Source organism: Haliaeetus albicilla, chromosome 14 (genome assembly GCF_947461875.1).
Source record: "Haliaeetus albicilla chromosome 14, bHalAlb1.1, whole genome shotgun sequence".
Lineage (NCBI taxonomy): Eukaryota > Metazoa > Chordata > Aves > Accipitriformes > Accipitridae > Haliaeetus > Haliaeetus albicilla.
This window is the reverse complement of record NC_091496.1, coordinates 3454284-3475239: the sequence shown is the minus strand read 5'-3', so window position 1 is coordinate 3475239 and position 20956 is coordinate 3454284. Positions and strand designations below refer to the sequence as shown.

Genomic DNA, 20956 nt, shown 5'->3' with positions numbered 1-20956 from the left:
CAGACACTTGCTAAGCGGTATGAGGACGAAGCCCATTGCAAAAGCTGTCAGAGCTTCATTTGACTCCCTTTCCGTTTTGAAATCCACTTTCTTACTTCCTTTCCATGCTCTCCATTGAGCTGAAACTTGCAGAACTGAGTTCAGCAAAAAGGTGTTTGCTTTCCACAAGCCTTATATTGGCACCATGGTCTGCAAATCTCATAAAACCTGCCAGCGGTCTCATTCTTTGGTGGGCGACAGAGGCTTAGCCCTTCGGAGCATGGCAGGAGTTGCACCGGCTCCAGGCATCCAACAACAACTCTGTTTTCCTCTCTGCTGAGTGAAATGGAGGGCAGTGGCACAGGGCTGGGAGAAGGGAAGCAGTGGGAAATGCTGGGGCCGTACACAGGCAGAGGAGGCTGGGAAGGATGCTGATTCCATGTGCCCAGGTCTGGGGATGACAGTGAGGATAAGAGCTTTTCCCCTGGTTTGTGGGGAGAGGGAGGCTGGTGGCTATGTGCAGCGCCGGCTGCGAGTCTGCTGGGGGATGCGGGACACAAGGAGGTAGCAGGTACAGGGCTCTGATCTCCTCTGCCACGTCTCATTGCTGTGAGACTGGTAAATTGTGAAAAAGATGGCAGTTTCAGTAGTCCCCACCACCGTGTCCCTCTTCCACCTCCGAAGGGACCTGGCTTTGCTTAGATCAGTTTGGCTTTTCAAGAGCAGGGTCAGTGAAAAGCACCTATGAATCTTTTATCTCCAGTTTGCCTTCAGCTGAGGTGTCTCAGGTCAAGTTTCCTGTCCCTCAGGAACAAGATTGAGGCTGATATGTTAAACCATGCAGACCCGTGTCAAGGCAGTGCAAACCCTGCCTGGGCTTGGCCAAGCCCCTCATCAGTCCCAGGGAATCTGACCTCCTTCATTAAAGATTTACTCTTTGCAACAGCCGTTCAAAAGACAGTATCATAAGAAAATAATTGTAAGATAAGAGCACTGTAGCTGGGGAGCAGGCATGGAAAAGGGAAAATAGATTTTTCCCCTCTTGCTTTAAGCTAAGCTATGTAGAAACTGGAGTGTCCATCAGCTGTTCCTTCTCACCACGTGTGGGAGGAGAGCAAGGGTAGGAGACAGGGGAAGGAGGGAGGCTGCATTTCTCACTGCCTGGGGAACATCTTCAGCCTGAACATCCATGCTGAGCAGAGAGACCATGCCTGGCAGCAAGAGGGCTGCAGATCTGCCCATAGGCAGCTTTTCATTCTCTCTGCCTTGGAGAGACATCCGTCTTCTCCCTCCAGCCAAAGATAGGGATGTTAAGGAGAGAAGATTTCTCCCTCTTTGCGTGGCCAACCACGAGTGGTGCAAGCAGGGCTTACCCCAGCAGCAGCCTCAGGCCTGGCATGGCATCCTGGAGACAGAGAAGCAAGTGGGCTGGGGTATTTGCTTGTCTACTAAGACTACCTATGACTCTTCCAGGTTTGAAACCCAGTGGGATGATTGCTACTCTAATGTAATGGCCAAGGATTCAGAGGCTGGCTCCCAGTGAGGACTTTCCTTTCAAGAGACATAGGACATGGTTCTTTTAATAGCATCCCTGAATTCATGAGTTTGTCAATCATCTTCAAAATGCACAGCTGATGACATCCCAAAGGCAGAGAGAAAGGAATAACTTGTCTGGATCCCACCTCTCAAAAAAAATTTTCAAACAGTCCAAGAAATGTGTTTTTGTGTGAGAAGGAAAGAGAGAAAGAGAGAGGACAAAAAAGAGAGAAAGAAGGCAGGTGGGGAGGAAGGAAGAAAGGGAAGGAGGGAGGGGTGGACTGGTGGAAGAAAGCTTTTCACAGTCATTTGTTGACATAAAAATGCTGATCCCCAAGCCTTTGCCTTCTGCACAAGTAGCTGGGGTCTGCCCAGCTGGGATCCACTTCCCACCGCACTTCACCAGCCCAGCCCATGGGCACGAGTACGAAGCCAAGTCCAAAATGTCAACGTGTGCTGACTCTCTGGAGCACTAAGGAAACTCTAGACCATGCACTGTGGATGGTGGGAGAGCGTGAACTTGGGAGAGGGCTCCTATGGTGTAAATGTGAAGTGGACTTGCTTTGAGCACTTAAATGGTCTCCAGTCTCATCCTTCCCCTTCAGTTGAATTCCCTCTCTCCGGCTCCATTTGGCCACAGTAAACAGCAATCACAGCCTGGGGCATTTTTATTTCTTTATTTTTTTTAATAAACTTTATTCTATATTACAAATAGGTTTTTTTTCTTTTTTGTTCTGGACTGCAAAATAGGAATGCCTTATATTTACATACACAGGTATACAATTAATTATAACAAAGGTACAGAAGCTTTGCCTTTACCAAGTAACAACGGGATTCCAATTTAAATAGTATAGATTTTATTTATTTTTTAACTAGGATCAATTCAAAAGAAAATCAAACCAACAACAACAACAACCTAAGAAAAAGGATCCCAACCTCCTTTCTAATGCTGTCTTGACATCTCTTTGAGACTGTTAGTAACACTGTAGTGAAAGGATATGTCTTTACATTGATTTTGTATTTAAGGTGGAAGCTTTAGCAAAACAGAATGAGACTTCTGGGCTCATGTGTATGTCCAAGACACAGGGTCAGACACTAGGAAGGGCCTGTCTTGTGATGTTAAATAATCCAGTTGCCTCTCATCTTGATTCCTTGGGGAAAACACGGGGAGCATTTAGCTAGCACCTAATCTCTCTGCTTCTTTATCCCACTCTGGGCTGGAAAGTGGGTTTTCTCCAGGGACTTGAGAAAAAGCAGCATAAAAATTTTACATAACACCAAGTTTCTCTTAAGATACTTCAGAAAGGACTGCAAGCCTGGACATGTGCCTTGATTTCTCTAACTGGCTTTTGTGCCTCAGTCTATTTGAAAATGAACAGCAACTTCTACTGGGAAATGCTGCCTTCAGAGTCAAGGACCCATGCCAGACTGCACCAGCAAGAGAAGGGAATGCTGAAAGAGCCTAAATGCCCTGGTTTTCCCCCTGTTTTCCACACCCAGGTTCACTTTACTGAGCTTCCCTGCACACTGCTCTCTGCTGTGAGCATCTTTGAGGTGATTTGTTTCCAAGCAGAAAGAATTTCTTGAGGTAAACTCTCCATTTTTAGAACAGAAGATTAACACAAAAAAAAAGCCAATGAACAAACAACAACAACAACAGAAATCACACACGTGACAGGTTGATTAGACTAAGCAGCTTTATATCCTTGCTGGGGTTTTTTTGGTGGTTTTATTTTTTCCAAGTATGAATCTTTTTTTTTCTTTTTTTTTTTTGACATCTTTCTACAAATTAGTTCGTTGCTGTAATCCTGTGTCCCCTTGGGTGCTTCTCTAATGGTGTAGTGAACTGAGCCAGCCCAAATAAAACATGGTTGACAAGCTCCATTTTCAAAGCATTCTCCGCAAAATGGTTATCCCCTGTAAGACAACACAACTTTTTTGGAGGAAGAGGCATTGCACAGTGGCAGAGGTCAGGGAAAACCGCAGGACTCACTCCATGGACCAAACGATGCTCTGAAATGGGAACAGCATTGGGTGCAAAGCAGGAAAACTCAGGCTGTGAATGGCCAGGAGGCTGAGGTTCACATCATGTTGTGAGGTTCACTTGCTTCATCAGTTGCCTGCTCCACAGTGTACCAAGTTTGGATGGCAAGAGCTAGGACATCCCAAGTCCTCCACCTGCCCTGCAGGACAACTCTTTTACTACTCATCAGATGCACAGAACAAATTGTCCTGGCATCACTGAGGCTATGCCAATACTTCTCTACCCAACAGCTGTCATGGTGAGGCATCTTCCAACACAGAAACAATCTACTATGATCATGTAAATGATCATAGCTCCCTAGTTTGCAGAAAGAGATCCATTCCTGGAGTCCCCTGGTCATCCCAGGAAGAGGAGGTTATCAGAGGCTCAGAGGAGCTTAAACAACAACACTGATTCAAGAGCTGAATTTTCATACTGATTTCCTCATTCAAGGGTGGGGGATATGCAAACTGCGTTCCTGGATGCAATTTCTGGTGAGCTACCCAAAACCAACACAAACCTGGTGGGACCTCAATGCACATTTCCATACTGCGTCCTCTGTCTGGCTTCTGTAGCTAAATGCTGAATGAGGGAGAAGAAAGGGACTAAAACCACCTTGTTGGGACTGATGGTGTTCCAGCAAAGTGCTTATCTGGTCATGCCATCTTCCCACATCAGCAATGGCCACAACAGATTTCTATGGAGGAGCAAAACTCTTACACACTAGAGCCTGTCTCAGGAGTTTAGGAAGCAGGACCAGTTTTTTTCCTCTCTCTCATTCCTTTTACAGTGCCAAGCAATATCTCCACACTATCAAATGAATCTGCTTCATGAGTAATTCTTCTACAGGCTGCTGGGAAGGGTGAAGCACTACTTGTTTTACTGATACCCTGGTGATGTGAGAGAGTAGTCCTGGTCATCTCCAGCAGCCCAGACTTTTGTTTTGCTGTGAGATGGCCCTCAGACTTAAGAGTCCTTTGTGGACACACAAATGTATGCCCCACTGAGGAGCCCTGGGACTCAGTCCTTTCAGGTTTCCAATCTTCCTTTGGAAGAGTCTTCCACATAATAGTGTCTCTTTCCAAAGCACTTCACTAAAGCCTCAGGGAAGGACAGATCTACATTTTGTGTTTTGGCTTACTTTTAAACAATTTTCCTCTTGATATTAGCTGTTTTGTGCTTGGGTTGTGACATCATAGGAATCCTGGACTTTAGGAAATGTGGAAGGAATGTGTAGTTTTTGTGTTGGCTGACTCAACCGTGAGACTGGGCACTGGACTCTTAAAACTCTATCAGTCTTCAATAGCATTATCAAAAATAACAATGACAATTATGTGATTTACTCCGTCTCTTTCCCTTCATGGTAAACACCTTCCTGTGGGCTAATGCACAAGATCTGGAAACTTTGGTAATCACTTTTCAATTAAAGTAAATACCAACTAAAATTCTGCTGGTAAATCTTCATGTCATAACAACTTTTTATGGTCTCCAATGTCAAAGAAGTATAAGACAACTGCAGTGGTAAAATTACAGAGGAGAAAATTGGCATAGCCCTCTTATCTAACAGAACAAGGCTGCTGTATGCTGGATAGGACCAAACTTTCAGATATGTTCAGAACAGAATGAGGAGTGGGAAGAGAAGGACTGGGGCATGCTAGGAGAGGAAGGTACCCTTGGGCGGCTGCATTTCTCATTTTCCGTAGTTCTCCTGTGCTGTCTGTTCAAGCATTAACAATCTCTAACACCTTCTTCCAGATAACACACAACTTTTCCCACAACAGTGTTCACTGGAAGGCTCAGTCTGCAAAAGCACATGACATGACGGATTATGTCTCAGATCACTATGTCCTTGATAGGTGAGTACACTCACAGGAGGACACAATGTGTTTGCAGAGGAACTGTTCACCTTTTGTTTCTCTAACCCAGGTGCAAAGTCCCAGAGCAAACTCTGCAGTAAAGAAATAATTTTAGCTCAGTAAGACCACAGAGAGTCCTCAGGAGTTCCCTTTCCCCATTTCTGATGGTGCTGCAAGTGTCAGCATTCATTGTCTTGATTGCTGTGTTTGAGAAATACCATAAAGATCAGCCTATCATCTGGCATATTCTGGATATTAGGAGCCTGTCCATTGACTTCTAGGGACTTTGGTTCTAGTTCTCTCTATGTAGCTTGAAAAACAGCGTGGAATACCACCAGTTGGGTATTTTTGGTCAAGTGTGGAAAGGGAGGCAGGGGGAAACAAATCAAAGGAAGAGGAAAAGAACACATCCATGTTGTAGTAGGGCTCATTGTTCTGCTTGTGTCTTTGTTTTTAGTTGTATTTTACATGCACTTAAGAAATAGTTAGCTTAACAGGTCAGGCTGGGAAGAAAGATGCCAAGACTTCTCATAGACTGGGGGATGCTGGGACGGTGGTTGGAAATGGGGAGGGCACTGAAGGGGACAGGGGAGGAAGCCCACACATTTACATCACGATTCTGGCACATTTTCCAAGCGAAAACCAAAACCAGCTCAAACACCAAATAGAGAAAAACAAAAAGAAAAATAAGGAGGAGATGAAAGAGAAGCAAAATACAGATTTTCTTTCAAATCCTGGGGATGGGGGAAAGAAGAGGGTGCAGAAAAAAAGGAAATGCCTAAATGGGAACTTGGGAAGGGTTAAGACACCAATCTCATGGTGCTTCCCATCTCCCCTAAGTATTTCATTCTCAGTGTCTCTGAGGTGTTCAAGTTTTTCTTGAAAAATATATATATATATATTACAGATGAGAAACTCCGTACCGCCAAGAAGAAATAAAATAATAACAATGGAAAACAACTATAATAAAACAAAAACACAGCCCTGAAAACATCAAAAAGAAACAGGGTGAGTCTCAAATTTCCCCTGTGGTGTTCCTCTGACTTCAGTAACAGTGCAGGATTACACCAGTCCACTTTGATACTTTTTTTTTTTTTTAAACAGCTTCTTCTTCCTTTCATGTGCGCATGTCCAGGCAGTATAGCCCATCACTCATAACAACTTCCCTCCAAGCCAGCTATTTGTCCTTAGACTCCTACCATCCAGCTGTGAGTACAAGGCATGACAATAGGGTCCATATTTATCTTTTGTGGCACTTTGTTTGTCAAAACCTTTGGTTTCTTCCTTTTTTTTTTTTTTAAATTTTCCATTTTTATGTACTTATAAAAAATATTGTGTTTGTGTTGTTGTTGTAATTTTCCTACTGCTGGCTCTGGTGAGACTTCCACCCCACTTTCACAGCCATAATCAATGGATCTGGAACATGCGCCGACATTACTAAATGGATCAACAAAACCATGGCAGAACCAGCCAAACCCAAATCATCCCCAATGCGCAGGCCTCTTAAAAATGCTGAGATGTCCATAAGGTGCATGATGAGTCCATCAGCTCAGCAATCAAACAGAAAGCAAGCAAAATTAAAAAGGAAATAACGCACACGCGCACACAGATACACACACACACACACACACGCACGCACAAAATAATAATAATTATAATCAAGAGAGAAATGTCTGGGGTTTTAAAACCAAGACGTGTCCCTAAGTTTGCTGTTTCAATATAAATCTTGTGATACTCTCCCCACAGACACATCCAGTTTTGGACTGCTGTTCTTTAAATGGGTTTAGAAAGACTTGCCTACATGTGTACCTGCTTGGCTGAACGAAACCCACTTGCTGACTGACTCCTGTTTGCACCACATCCCCCATTAGACGCACTCACGATCCGTCGCTCTGAAGAGGTTCTGGTTTGCTAGCAAGAGGCATGAATAAAACCAAAAGCACTCGTTCTGTAATCAATTTACACACCCTGTCTTTACCCTTCCTCCCTCCAGGTGCAAAGTAGATCCAGGCTGTAGCTCTGAGGATGGTGTGAGATGGATGTGGGCTGATTCTCCGTGGCATCAAGCCACTCCTCCATCTGCTAGCGAGCTCTGTTCATTTCTGGTGAGATGAATGCAGACCCAGCTCTTGCCTCCATGGTGTACAAGATGCAAGGTTCTCCAGACCCTGAGGGTCTCCCACTACACTGAACCATGGTGTTATCCAGGCTGGCAGCTGTATGAACAAAACAGCCAAATGCAGAAGAGATGCAGGAGCTCACGCCTCTTTGGCTGGCCATGAAACAGGTTGAGATGTTTTTCTGGAGGAGCTGAGCAGAGGATAGGACAGGGTAATCACCAACAATTGTCCTGTGGTGACAGTGATCTCTGAAGGGATAGGAAGTGCAAAGAGAGAGCAAATCCTTCCCAGGCAGCAACTGTGCCTTCAACATGGTCTGTTGATTCCAGAAATGGAGAAAAGACCAGGAGTTGGCACCAAAAGGCGGATTAGTTCACAGTGGTTCAGAGACCTCTAGAAGACATGCAGTTCGGCTGGGGGTATCTAGGTAGAAGAATATTTTGCAGTGTTTCATTTGGATTTCCTCCAAGATTTCCTTCCAAAATGTGTGGTGACATCTCCTCTTAGGAGTGGCTTTGAAGGAAGGTTTTACCATCAGTCCTATGTACCACCTTGCTTCATGGCAAGCCCTTCAGTATCCTGATATTCCACCATGAGAAAACAATAGTTTTGTTCCAGTTGAGGAAACAAAATGGAAAGGACTAACAGCTTGAAAAAAAAAATCCCTCTGGTTGGTTTTTGAGGACAAGCTCCTTGCCTGGAAAAAAATGAGACTTGTGGTTCTTGCTTTCCAAGCTGAGGTGGGAACAAGGGAGATGCTGTGCTGTTCGTTGCCAGAAGGAACAGAACCACCACCAACAGGATGCCACTGAGCAGAGAGAGTATTTTTGCCGCAGTGCTACAACCAACAGGACACAATGGGAAAGACGGAGGGGGACACAGGTCTTTTTTTGAAAAATAAGAATAACCATATGAAACACACGGGCAGGGGAGTGTTGGTCTCCTCCTCCCCTCTTGACCCTTCCCCTGTCCCAAGAGAGCAGCTACCCTGCTGTTTGCCCAGGCAGATAAGAGCCACAATGGTCCCACTCTGGACGGAGCTGTGGCATTTTTCGGGGAGCCTTGGGGTTCCTCTCCCAGTGGGTCACTATCAAAAGATAGAGTTGCAATGGCTCTGCAGGAGAGGATCTTGATTTACTCCTGCCCTCCAGGATCCCTGCAGGCAGGCTGCCTTCCCCTTGGGGAGACTTTTAGTAATACTGAGTTCAATTCCATGTCCGCTCCAGAGGCTCCAAGCCCTTGGAGGGCAGTTAAAGCAGCATGACAGAAGTTACCTCCCAATTTCCCATCTGCAGAGTGATGATATGATGTTGGGGGAGGGTTTGTGGGGGTTCTTTTTGTGTGTAATAGTTTTTCTCTAGGGCAAAGGCAGAAGGGAAGCTGTGAAAAGGAGAGCTCCACCTGAATGTCTTGATGTCCCCAGAGCCAAGATTCCTCTGCAGTCTTTTCTTTCAACCCCTGGGTCTTCGTCACTTTGTCCATAGATTTTGAAAGAGAAAGAAATGAGAGAGAGAGAGAGGAGTGCTGTTCAGGTGACTCTGCTTACAGCCGATCAAAACTTGCACTTGGTAAAGATGATGATCTTGAGTGAGGCACGACTTGGTTTATCCCTCCCAGGGTGTCCCTGGCAGGACAGTTCTCAGCTGTCTATGCTCATGAGGGTTATGACTTGTTCAAGTTTGTAGGCAAGTTTCTGTTTCCCAGCCTGGTCATCTTGATCAAGGGCTCCGAGAATCTGGAAAAGGAGAGAGGAAGAAGTGATAGGGATTTTACTTTTTTTTTCCCAAAAGGACTGAGTCCAGCATCTTATAGCAGCAGACAAGGGTTAGCTTTCTCTGAGGTAGGTGCCAGGCTTAGCTTAGATCATGCAAAGCAGGTCAGTCAGCCAGCAGGGAACTAGACAGGCAGTTTGGGGTTGATCTGACTAAATGCAGACCTCTAGATTGCAACCAATCAAATGGACTCTTATCTTGGACATCAGTTATTTGGTAGTTGTATTCACCACCTTGCCATGCCACTTGAGATGCCCTAAGAGGTCTCACCTGGTCTTCAACACATAGAACCATGCTGGTAACCTTAAAGCCCTGTGTCATGCTTGCTGGACAATTCTTGGGTGCTTTAGGGTATCTCAAATGGCGCTGGGCATGTATACTTAAATAACTTTTGGCCACGTGTGGTGCAGAGCTCATATAGGGATTCTCTGTAGCAAGATAAGATCTGACCATCAAATATTGCAAAACAGCTAAATCTGATTGACTAATAATAGGAGACAAAAATAACAGGGATCCAGATGGAAGAGTACTGGGGATACCAATAACCCCAGACCTTTCCTTTCCAGACCCCAGGCCTTGCTTTTCATTCCATAAATCCATCGTCCCCTGAGCCAGGATGAAGATAGGTTATCTGTGACACATGCTGGGCCCTGGGAATGGGTGGGCTGTCCCATGGTCCCGCAGAACTGCTTTTTCCCCCCCGAGGCACTTACCTCCTCGCTGTACTTGCCAACATAGGAGTATATCTCTGAGAGCGCACTCATAGTGTTGAACTCGTTCATATGCATGCGAGACTGCTCAGCCAAGTATGCATTCATGTCCTGGTCGCTGATCGCTGGCATTTTGGCGATGTCTGAATAGTACCTGAGAGAGAGAAATACAGGTCTTTCTTGAGGGGAGAGAGCAAGGAGTCAAGAGATGAAAGCCACAACAATAAGGAGGAAGAACACTCAGCACTCTCGGGCTCTTCTGGTGCATCAGTGCTATACCCGGTCATGTTCTTTTACAGCAAGGGAGATGACTTAGCCAAAGTGGAAATTACTGAAGCACTATTTCTGAATACCAGACGTGTTGTATTCACTCAACCCTATTCTGAGACTGAAGTCCCGAAGAGCATCCTGTAAACTCTCTCCATGCCATCAAAGAAGTAGGCAGTACCTCTTGATGCTGGATTCCTTTGTCAGGCCTTCAAGGGCTTTGAGCCTTGCCTCTAATCCCACAGAGAAATCCCACTGATCTCGCTGTCCATTGAGAACTCAGGATTTCACTCCCATAGAAAAAAAAACCAACCTTGCATGCTTGCTTGCACCATTCACACTAGTACATCTGCATCCATTGCTAACATCATCCACCTCCCCCACTGAATCCAGTCTATCCCAGCAACTCTCTGCTGCTCAGCATCTCCCTTTTGCCCCATATTTTAAGCTGGCCTGACGTCAGTTTGTGGCAACAGGCTTCAACATTCCCACCCCCACTCTGACTGGGGAAAATCTGCTTTCCGTAGGTCTCAACACCATTCCCCTTGAGCTCAAGAGGACTGGGGCTTTATCCATAGAATGTGGATCCCCCAGAACCATGCCCATCAGGCTTCATCAGCAGAGCAATGTCTCTTTAAGGAAGTTGCTATTTTCGATGTCCTTCGTCCCCCGGGTAAGGCAGGTCTTGGAGGACAAGGTTTGCGGAAGGTAATCAGTCACTGTCACTCGCAGCTGTGCTCTGCTGTCAACTGGTTAATTAGACGCCATCATTTACATTTTTAATTTCTGCAATTTGACATTTTGTGCACAAGGAAAAAAAAAAAAGAAAGAAAAAAAAGCCCATAGCTGCAGCAATCCACAATTTTATAATTAGGAGGCAGAGGGGACGGGGAGCCAAAAGAGCTGACAGGTGTCCTGTAAACAGCGTTGAGACACCTGCTGAGATGGAGGCTGTTTTCCACTGCAGAGAAATTGGACACTGAAGTGCTGTATGATAAGGATCCTTCAGACACACAAGTGGGAAAATACTCTCTATGACAGAGCAAGACAAGCAGCTGCTGAAGTTTCCTATGAAAGACAGCACGATGCAAGAGAATTGGGAGGAAACCCTTCCACACCAGAAGGCTTCAGTTTTGCTCAGTCTGGTTGTGTGCCCCACACTCCCATCCGGATTTATTGCAAAGGGTTGGTCTCAGTTGCTACCCTGGTTTTGCAGAGGTGGGTTGATGTAAACCTTGGGAGAGAAAGGCATAAGAGGCAGAGGTCCTTCTCCCAGCTCTACACCTAGTCTTCTAGCCTGACTGCTTCCAGAGCTAGACTCTGGATCATCGTAAAAACTCATGCAAACCTCAATAACTTTACAGCAACTTCCAGTACACACAACATTACTCTCCCTGGAGTCCTAGCATCTTGTCTTCTGGGCTCAGGACCAGCCAAAAGTCCTAGTCTAACTCAGTCCCTTCATCTAAATATCGCCCACTCCCAGTACTCCAGTGATGGTTTGTCTGGGCTTGATTTTGCTTTACACTCTGCCTAACCCTCAATCCCTAAGTGGACCTGAACAGTCGTCTATGAGGAAAGCAGGCATCTAGAAATCCTGTGAGGACCTGTCCTGCAGAACTACCTCCAGGAGGAGATGCTGAGCAGGATGAATAAATATTTCTAGACCTTTGCCACTCCCAGAAAAACTGAAACAGATCTCAGCATCAGCAGCTGGACAAAATCAGACCTGTGCTACATGGACTTCTGACAAGAGAAAGCATCAGGAACTGGTGGCATCCATGATAGTACTATTTCAGGCTCCTCAGAGCCAAAGCACATTGCTGAGAAACAAGGAGTCTTACGGCCAAAAAGCAAGGTGTGCCTTGGCACCCAGAGAAAACTACATCCATGTGCAACCAGCACAGTTCATAGACTTGTGGGGAAAAACAGCCTGCAATGCAGTGAAATGTATTGATTTATGGTGCCTAAGAAGAGCCCATGGAGAAGAGCCCAGCTCCTCATTAATATTGCATAGGCACCCTCCTGCTGGGCGAAATGAAAAGTGAAGGGGATTGCATCACAGCAAAAATAAATGAGGCTGGCGGAGGAAAGCAGAGGCACTGTGTTGTATTTGCCAGTCTGGCTCTGACCACCACTTGAAATGCTCCTTTTCCTCTCTGGTTCAGCTAGTCATCAAATGGTGGCAGGATAGTGGGTGTAGGGATAGGGTGCTTCCAAAAAGTGAAACACAGACACACGTACCGTCTGCTTCTCCAAGTTTGCCCTGTCTCCCTCTCACCTGGTAGCAACGCTCTCCTGAGTCTGAGACTCACAAGGGTCTGAAAGCTCCCCAGTGCATTTCCAGCCCTGCAGAGATATTTTCCCAGCAGCATAACACTCCCATGACTCATCTGAACAATGAAAAGCAACAGGCAATGTTCCCTGGAGCGAAGGACGGGATGCAAGAATCTGAGTTTCAGGGCTTGGAGACCTCTCCAGCCGTGACAGACTCTCAAGCTGTGATCTCAGTGTTCTGGGTTCACAGGCCATTACCCACCACCATACCAAAGTGTCCTGGTCTCCCCCGGACCCAGTTCCCCATCCATCATCTGAGCAGACATCTCCCACTAAGACTGCAAACCAAGATATTGTGGAAGTGTTTCACAGGAAAAATAAAAGAAAAAGAAGGGGAAAAAAAGCATGTACCAATAATCAAACCTAGCTGCTGGTGCAGGGAGAAGACATATAATGTCATTCCATCAGAACTCTGCCATGGCCAAATAACTTATTTATACAGAAATGTTTCTAATGAAGCCATCATTGCGCTATCTAAAGAAATGATGAATGTGTACATTAAAGCATCCTAGCAGGGAGATGACAACATCCCTGCTGAGTCTCTACTTTCTATTTGAGCCCAGATCCTCAGAGGTACTTAGGGCCTTTTTGCCATTTGCATACCCCTAACGTCTTCAAAACCACTATGAAGCTGTCACCAAATCCCAGAGGTCCTTACGTTTTCACTGCCAGCATTTCCAAGGCTGCCTGTGCTCTGCTTCCCTTCGCCCCTGCACCTGACAGCTCTTACTTACACCATAGCTGAATGGTGAAGCAATGCAGGGGAGTAAGATACTCTTTCACCATGCTGCTCCTGTGAGCACCCCTAAACTGAGGGCCACCAGATCTCACCTGAGCCATGGACAGCTCGTTGACTCACACTTCCACAGCCCCAGAGGCTGCATTACCCAGCAGGAGGTTGGGAACACAAGACTAAACCAGATTCCCTCTGAATGAGACAGAAAAGTAGCAAAGCAGCAAATCTAGCCTAGCCTGCCTCCAAAGGTTCAGGACTGAGAGTCCAAAGCAGAAGATGGTGACTACGTGACCAGATGTGCACCGCTTGCTGACCTGGTGCTGCGGATTTGCTACCTCTTCTGTACTCCAGTTTTGGTTACCTCCAGTGGATCCTTCCTTTCCCAGCTATTTCCAGAAGATCCTTAGATGCATATCAAAAGATCCTGCCTTACCTGCTTGAGTTTCCCCTGAATCACAGGAGGAGCCTGAGTTCTCAAGCCTGTGCATTCTCTGATGTGGTGGGAAATTTGTTCATTAGACTTCAGAAACAATAAAACCCCCTAGAAATTTTCGTAAATCCACCACTCAGGCATATCAGCAGCTCAGAGGATGTGAGGATTATTAGACCATAGGATGTGACTTCAAAAGTATCATTAGCAGAGCAACTTACCCCAGCCTGGCTTGAACAGGACAGCCCACGAGACCATCCACTGCCACTGTTGTATGGGGAAAGATTTTAGATGCACCAGTATACAGGAGTGCTCCCTCTTATTCTCAAAAAATAATTGTTCTTGGTCCTTTCACATGCTCCTCTTTCCCTGGGTTGTCTTTGTTTTGTCTTGTTTTGTTTTACTAAGGAAAGCAATACAACAGTGACCTGGGAATACATCTTGCCCTCTGTTTAGCCAGGGGTAAATGCTCTTGCCTTCCGTACCAACCAGGAAAGGCTCTTTAGCGGAGTTGTTTCACAAGAATGACTGTGCCTGCTGCCACTCAGTAACTCATTAACTCATCAAAAGAGAAGAGAAAAGCTGTATTGCCAGTGCTTCCTCTCCAGTCTGAAATTTTCCAGCGCTGCCGTGGTTTAGGCAGCTTAGCATGGAGCTAATTGCCTTCCAAAAGATCTTTTTGTCATGGCTGTTGTTGTGTCGTCGCTGGGTTGGGACTGCACTCATTAATAATCATTTTAGCATATGAAAAGCTTGTAACGAATCCATGTGCTGCAGACGGCAGACGCAATTACAGCAATAACATAATTAGGGTTATGCAATAGCCGGCTGTATCCAGACCACTGAAGGAGGAAGAGATGTATGAAAGGGATATAGGGGACTGCTATAGCAGAGAAGGGCTGAAGGAAAGCTTGGGAACAACCTAGCAGCCAGCTTTTTTATGGGATGAAGAGAAGCAATGCAAGGACATGCTGTCAGTTCTTCTGTTCACGCTGCACGGCAGTTTTAGTTTCCTGGGAGGTGTCTGAGCTGCAAAGTTTGTGTTTGTGCTGATTCAGCTACAGGCAGCCGCAAGACTCTGTTAGCCCAGACTGATCCTATTTCGGAGAGAGGTTCAAGGCCAGGCTGTTGGGAGACTAATTGGACTTTGGCAGTAATAGCATGACAGCTAAGCAAAAGGTACCGGCTCCAAAGTTAGCTGAAGACCGGTCAGTTCTTCCAGAGATTTGCCTTGAAGAGCTTGAGGGAATGATTCTGTCGGTGTATGCATCCCCTAGCTAGGGCAATGATTTTATTTTGCATGTGCATGGCTTTCCCTGCTGCTTTTCATCTCAGAAGAAATAATAGAGAATAGCCGGGCAGCACTGAGTCAATGGCTGAAGAGTGAATCGGTGCACAGGTAGTTTCTCTGGTAGAAGAAACCATCCAGCATCATCTCAGTGCAGAGGATGTGTGGCTCTGAGGCTGTATCCTCTACGTACAGACACATTTTCATCTTGCCTGCTGAAAATTGCACTATGTAGGAACAGCATGTTACCGCAATGAGAAAACATCAGGAGTTTTTCGGAGACTAAAAGTGAAGAAAGGCAAGCAAACAGTCTTCAGATACACCAAAAGCTGCTGCTGAGAGGCAGGGAATGAGCTGTACCCCCTGCCCCTGGGGATGCAATGAGATGGCATGGGCTTTAATTACAGCCAGGGAGATTTTGGCTGGCCATCAGGGAAAACACTCTGATGGGAAGGACAGGGAAGCGCAGGAACGGATTCCCTGAGGAGAGCAGAGGCTCTGTCGTTGGAGGCCTTTAAGAAAGGGGTAGAGACGCATCTGTCAGGAAGGCTTTAGACAGAGCTGATCCTGCCCTGAGGCAGGAGCTCGTCAGCTTGACCTCCTGAGGCTCCTTCCACCACTGGTTTTTATTATCTCTACTGACAACAACCCCTACCTTGACCCTTGGTATGCTATATCTTGAGCCTTCTTTCTGGCAGGGAAAAGAGGCACAGAAGACTGCATTTTTTAAAGTAGGCTGGGATTTGCACCTGTCATTTGATGCTCTCTTTTAAAGCCTTGGAGTCACCCCAATGTTTCTGTTTAAAACCTCAATAACTTACAATGTTAGGGTGCACACAGCTTATAATCTTGATTCTACTGAACTAGTCCAATTTCTTTCTAAAACTAGCTGCCAAGTGGCCAACAGGCATCACAAGAAGTGCACTGGAAGAGACCATCTATTGACCACAGAGTCCTGAAAACACAGGCTGCCAAGTTATGTAGGTTAGGTCCCCAATGGGTACAGACTACCCATTTTGCATACCCCAGACACACTCTCACAGCAATTTCTAACAAGCTTAAGACCTCGACATCTAAAGGCTAAAGGCACGCAAATCACAGTTGCTTCAGGAAAAGGAAATAGATGAGATCACAGACCCAGGACCTGGGTACCAACTGCTAGGTCAGGTTTGTACCCAGGTTAACATAATAAAATGCAGATGTTACAATTCTGTATCCCACAGATCAGGTCACTTTAAACCTCTTTTAGTCCAGAACCTGGCAAGCCTATTTTGAATGGCCTTCATTGGGAGATTCTCAAGGTGTTAAGAATACTTGCAAGTCTCCACTGACCTTCAGATTTTCTTTGAGGGGTTATTTTTAATGCACAATAAACAGCCAAAAGGAGACCAAGTCCCTGCAGGGATGAGAAAAAAGCACCAGTTCTTCTCCTTGCAGCACTGCAGGTATTTGGGGCACCAGTGTGCAATGGAAAAACTCTTTGGCTTCTGATTTTTGTGCTCTGCCCCTTTTCAGTCTCCCACATCTCTGCCTCCATGCCAGGCTTCGGTAGGGAAACATCGTATTGATTGCGATGCAGGCAATTAAATGGTGTTAATGAAGTTCAAACAAGTGTTATCATAAGCTTGGCAGCATGGAGAGAAATGAAAGGTCAGCCACAGCCCTTTGTCATCTTTTCAGTGTGGTGTTGAATGCTAATGAGACAGTCCCAATTAGAACAGGCTCCCCTTTGTATTGCTTGGGGATTGCATCAAATGCTCCCAAATTCTCCAGATTTCTAGGCTCAAAGGGGACATTTGAAGTAAACTTGAAAAGATGCAGATCTGAAGCTGCTCTAATGTAAATTCAGCAAAGCCTATGGAGTTTTACTAACAGAAGTCAGATGAGAATCTGGTCTACCGTTCCCATTCTTTTCCTCTTTTTTGAATAGACTCATATAATGATAACTGAAAAGCCTCCACCTTGTCTTAGAACTACAGTCTGACTCTTCATGGCTTCAACAAAAGCCAAATAGCCTGTCCCCATTTCCTGGGTTAATTCTCCTGCCTCGGTCAGGCCTCATCAGGCTGCAGGAAACCCAAGTTGTGCCTGCACCTAGATACTTTTTAGCCATGCGTTTTCACGGTGAAAGAGCCCTGGGTGTGGAGTTTGAATGCTGAACCTGGTTTCCCAAAAGTCAGGATTTCTCAGCGGGATTGTTTCAGCAGGCAGAGTCCACCTCGGCTTCCAATAGTGTTAAAAAAGGACTGCTGAAATCAAACTCCCAGTTGACTGCTATGTGGAGGTAGACCATTGGTCAGGCCAGAATCTGTAGTTATTCCCTTCCTAATATATATTCACAAACTAAAGAGGTGGAAGACTAATCTTTGAAGGATTGGAGGAATGTACTTTGACCTATGCCTGTGTCTTATGCCAAGGTCATTACCTGCTTTGAGTTTTGTGAGTCCTAAAGGCACACTCCACACTGAGAAACCAGCAGTTGCAAAGGGATGGCTTGGAGTAACCCAGCTCAGCTACCGTTTCAACAGACCTGTTAAAAGTCAGGAGCATGTCTTGACTCCAGTGCCTTCAAGTTGGGTTACAATCTTCCACTGCTTAATTGCCCTCTTATAGTTTCTTCCTCATCAAAGAAGTTCGTCTGATTTCAGGTTCTTCTGACTTACTCAATGGCTTCTTAAACTCCCCAGCTGAAAATCTTTTTATCTTATGATTTACTCTTTGAAGAAATCTACTGGTCTTGAAGGATGCCATCTCCAGCTGATGCTGACTACAGAAATAGCTCCAACCAGTACTAGAAGCATTTGGATTTGGAATAACTCCCTCAAAGTACAGCCACAGAATGGAGAAAAGGAATTCATTAACTCAGGGTAGAATTGAAATTATATTTTATTCATTCTTGATATGTTTTTCCTTTGATCTACCACAGCATCCAGGTGCCACTGCCTTGAGTCAGTGGACTTGACACACAAAAATATAAGCAGGGCAGAAGCTCTAACCATATTCCAAAACCTGCAGCCTCCCCTTGGGCTTCAGGTGATGTTGTCAGACATCAGTGCAGATAACAACCCAGCACATGCTGGGCACAGAAATCCAGTGATGTTTACTAGCAGCAGGAGGTGTTATGTACCTCGTTTGCAAACCCAGTTGTTTGGGAAAACTTCCAGGGAAATGCAGCACCTATTGCTGAAGACCACTAGGCAACAGGATTTAGCTCCAAAAAGTTGTAAAGTGAAATCAATACTGGAAAACCAAAATGGAAACTGCCGCCTTCTGTTTATCCAGAAAAAAAAGGTGTTGCATGAGGAAATACCCTGTTCTCCACCTACGTACCTCAGTTTGTCACTCAAATGTACCATCTCCAAAGACGGAGACAAAAAGCATCACTAGAGTGTGACACCTTTGGGTCACTGTTGGTGCAAACTTAAATTCTAAATGAATCTCAAACACCTCTTCCCCCCTATCCAGATCAATCCAGCAATCAACCTCAATACATACTTAGAAACTTGGACACAGTACCAGAAGTAGGTCATAATTAAGCAAGGTAGCTCGTAAGAGCCTTACAGGTTGCCTAGAAACGACATTTGCAGAAGTGTTTAACCACGTCTAAAAATAATTGTCCAGACAAATCAGAGACCAACCGGTGCATTATTGTAAAAAAAGTCACCTCATGCCGACTAGGAGGCAGAGCTCTTTGATCAGCCGTGCTCTCCTTTCACAAAATGAGAGAAAACCATCCCCACCAAAGGAGGTTCAGTGGTTTACAGTGCAGTGTGCCTACAGTAGTAGAGGTCTCATATAACCTGCCTGACATGGTATCAATTTTAGACAGTACCTATGAAGTCATCCAGACAAATCATTGCTTAAAACTGGATTGCATTGCACAGAAATGATCTGTAAGATAAACCCATTTTTGTATTTACAGAGTAGTAATCATTCTCCATCTGTGCAGTTCCCAAACCTGTCAATAACACCAAACAAGCGTAGCATACTGGAAAACAAAGCACAGATCAACTTCTGCAAGGCTTGCTCTAGCAGACAGGCTCCTGCTGAATAGAGTGCAAGATGTGTTATTTGTTTGTCCTGCGGAAAATTTTACAGAAACTGAAGCCCTTACATACTGCAGAAATAGTTGTCTTGGTTGTATTCCCTGTAGAGTAGCTTTGCCAGACACTGACCTGCAGTGCAGTAGATTGAACAGTACAGCTACAGGTCTTGCAGATATGGATAAAATGCTTGGAAAGACCTCTGACCTTTCAGAAAATACCTGCAGAACTTCAGACACCAGCCTGTCAATCTTATGGCGTCTCATTCAAAGCACAGAAGAGCCTCCAAGGAAAGCTACTGGACTCGGAATAAGGGAAGATAATTGTATGACCCTTGGGATCTAGGCAGCGTGGGGAATGTCACAACGATGCTGAGAACAGCAAACCGCTTCTGGTCTGTGTGGAAAGACTTAGAAGCCCACGTACTTCACAAGGCTCAAACACATCATCTCCCCTTCCTTCCTCCCTCTATCTCTTCTCAACAGTTTCTCCTCAAGAGAAACAATGATGGCAAACACCTTCAGTTCACACCTCTAATTAAATTTCCAACTCTGCTGCAAGACACGTGGGAATAAAAGGCTAACATGGAACTTTCTACTTAGGCAACAACCAAAGAAAAAAAGCCCAGAGGCAGCAAACAAAAGCAATACTGATGATGCCTCCTACCTCCATCCATGAAGTAGGGCCGTGCATCACTTCCTTATGTCATTCCTATTTCTAGAGCTAAAACTCACCTTTCCACCCAGTTCTTGTAGCTGGGGATGTCCTTGGCGTAGAGAAGCTTGTTGGAGGGTGAGTCTTTGCCCAGACGATGCTCTGAGGTCGAACAGGAGTCCATGAAAGTCTGAGCCACTACAGAGAGGCAGGCGTCTGTGATGCTATTCTTGTGAATGTCGAAGACGAACTGCGGGTTCTTGATCATGTTAACCCAGAACCGTAACGGCAGGCTGCAAGAGGCGTGGGAGAGGTGGAAGAGGTGAGTCAGTCAGTGCATGATTCACAGCCTTTGTTGCGGGAGGTTGCAATGGTAAATGGTGGATGGGAATCAAAGATCATGGTGTGGACATAAGGATTCTGAGATAAGCTTTGATATACAAGAAACTCCTCCCCTACACCACTCTAGGGACAGCAGTGGAGTCACCTCGAGAGTGGCTTTTATCCTTACAAGCCAGATTTTGTCAGTCTTAAAGTTAATGCCATCTTATTGAACTTGTACATAAATTAATGGGAGTATAATTGAGGTGATGAAAATGATGCCTAACTTCTCTACGTTAGGTTGCAATGTAAAGTCGCAGCTGTTGGCTGCTTCATCAGCTGAGGATAGGCATTGCATCAGCAAAACTTATGATGAACATTTGTCATTGAAGGACTTGGCTTTTAGCCCTCATAGCAACCCCATGGGAAGAGAGGTAGATATTGCTCCCAGGTTAAGACTAGGAGTGTTACTGGCGTGCACTGTGTGCTGTGGATACCGTGCACTGTCACACTCCACGTCTCAAGCTCAAGTCCGTATATGATCCCAGCACACCGGGCAAAAAGCAGTCATTACGTGACAGGGAAAACCCTGTTGCCTCAGGAGGAAAAATGGAACTGGGAAACAAGTGTTGCACCCTTTGAAATGAAAATATATCTGCCCTAACCAAGGAAATGTTATTTCAGTTGCAATCCAAAGCCCTTCTTCCCCCCACTTTTTCTCAAAAGAGCAGTTCATTTGTATGAGATGCCCTGAGGTAACTACCTCCAGCCTTTGCCTCAAGCCTTTTTGTCAGGGCAGAGCCATTCATATGGCCTAGGAGCTGAGATGTGTCACTGATCACAGAGTCAAACTCTTGTCTCTCTGCCAGGTAGACCGTTAAGTC

General features: G+C 45.5%; 1 protein-coding gene across 2 annotated transcripts in view; it reads right to left on the bottom strand.

Annotated features, from left to right (window-relative positions):
* Positions 1-2177: 2177 nt before the first annotated feature.
* PLXNA4 (plexin A4) overlaps positions 2178-20956 on the bottom strand; it is a 455411-nt gene continuing 436632 nt past the window's right edge. For both annotated transcript variants that reach the window (XM_069801537.1, XM_069801538.1), the window contains exons 30-32: positions 19832-20044; positions 10000-10150; positions 2178-9249 (exon numbers count right to left, since the gene is read on the bottom strand). In XM_069801537.1, coding sequence (XP_069657638.1) covers positions 9154-9249; positions 10000-10150; positions 19832-20044 — 460 coding nt within the window. In that variant the 3' untranslated portion in view covers positions 2178-9153. The remainder of the gene's footprint in view (positions 9250-9999; positions 10151-19831; positions 20045-20956) is intronic.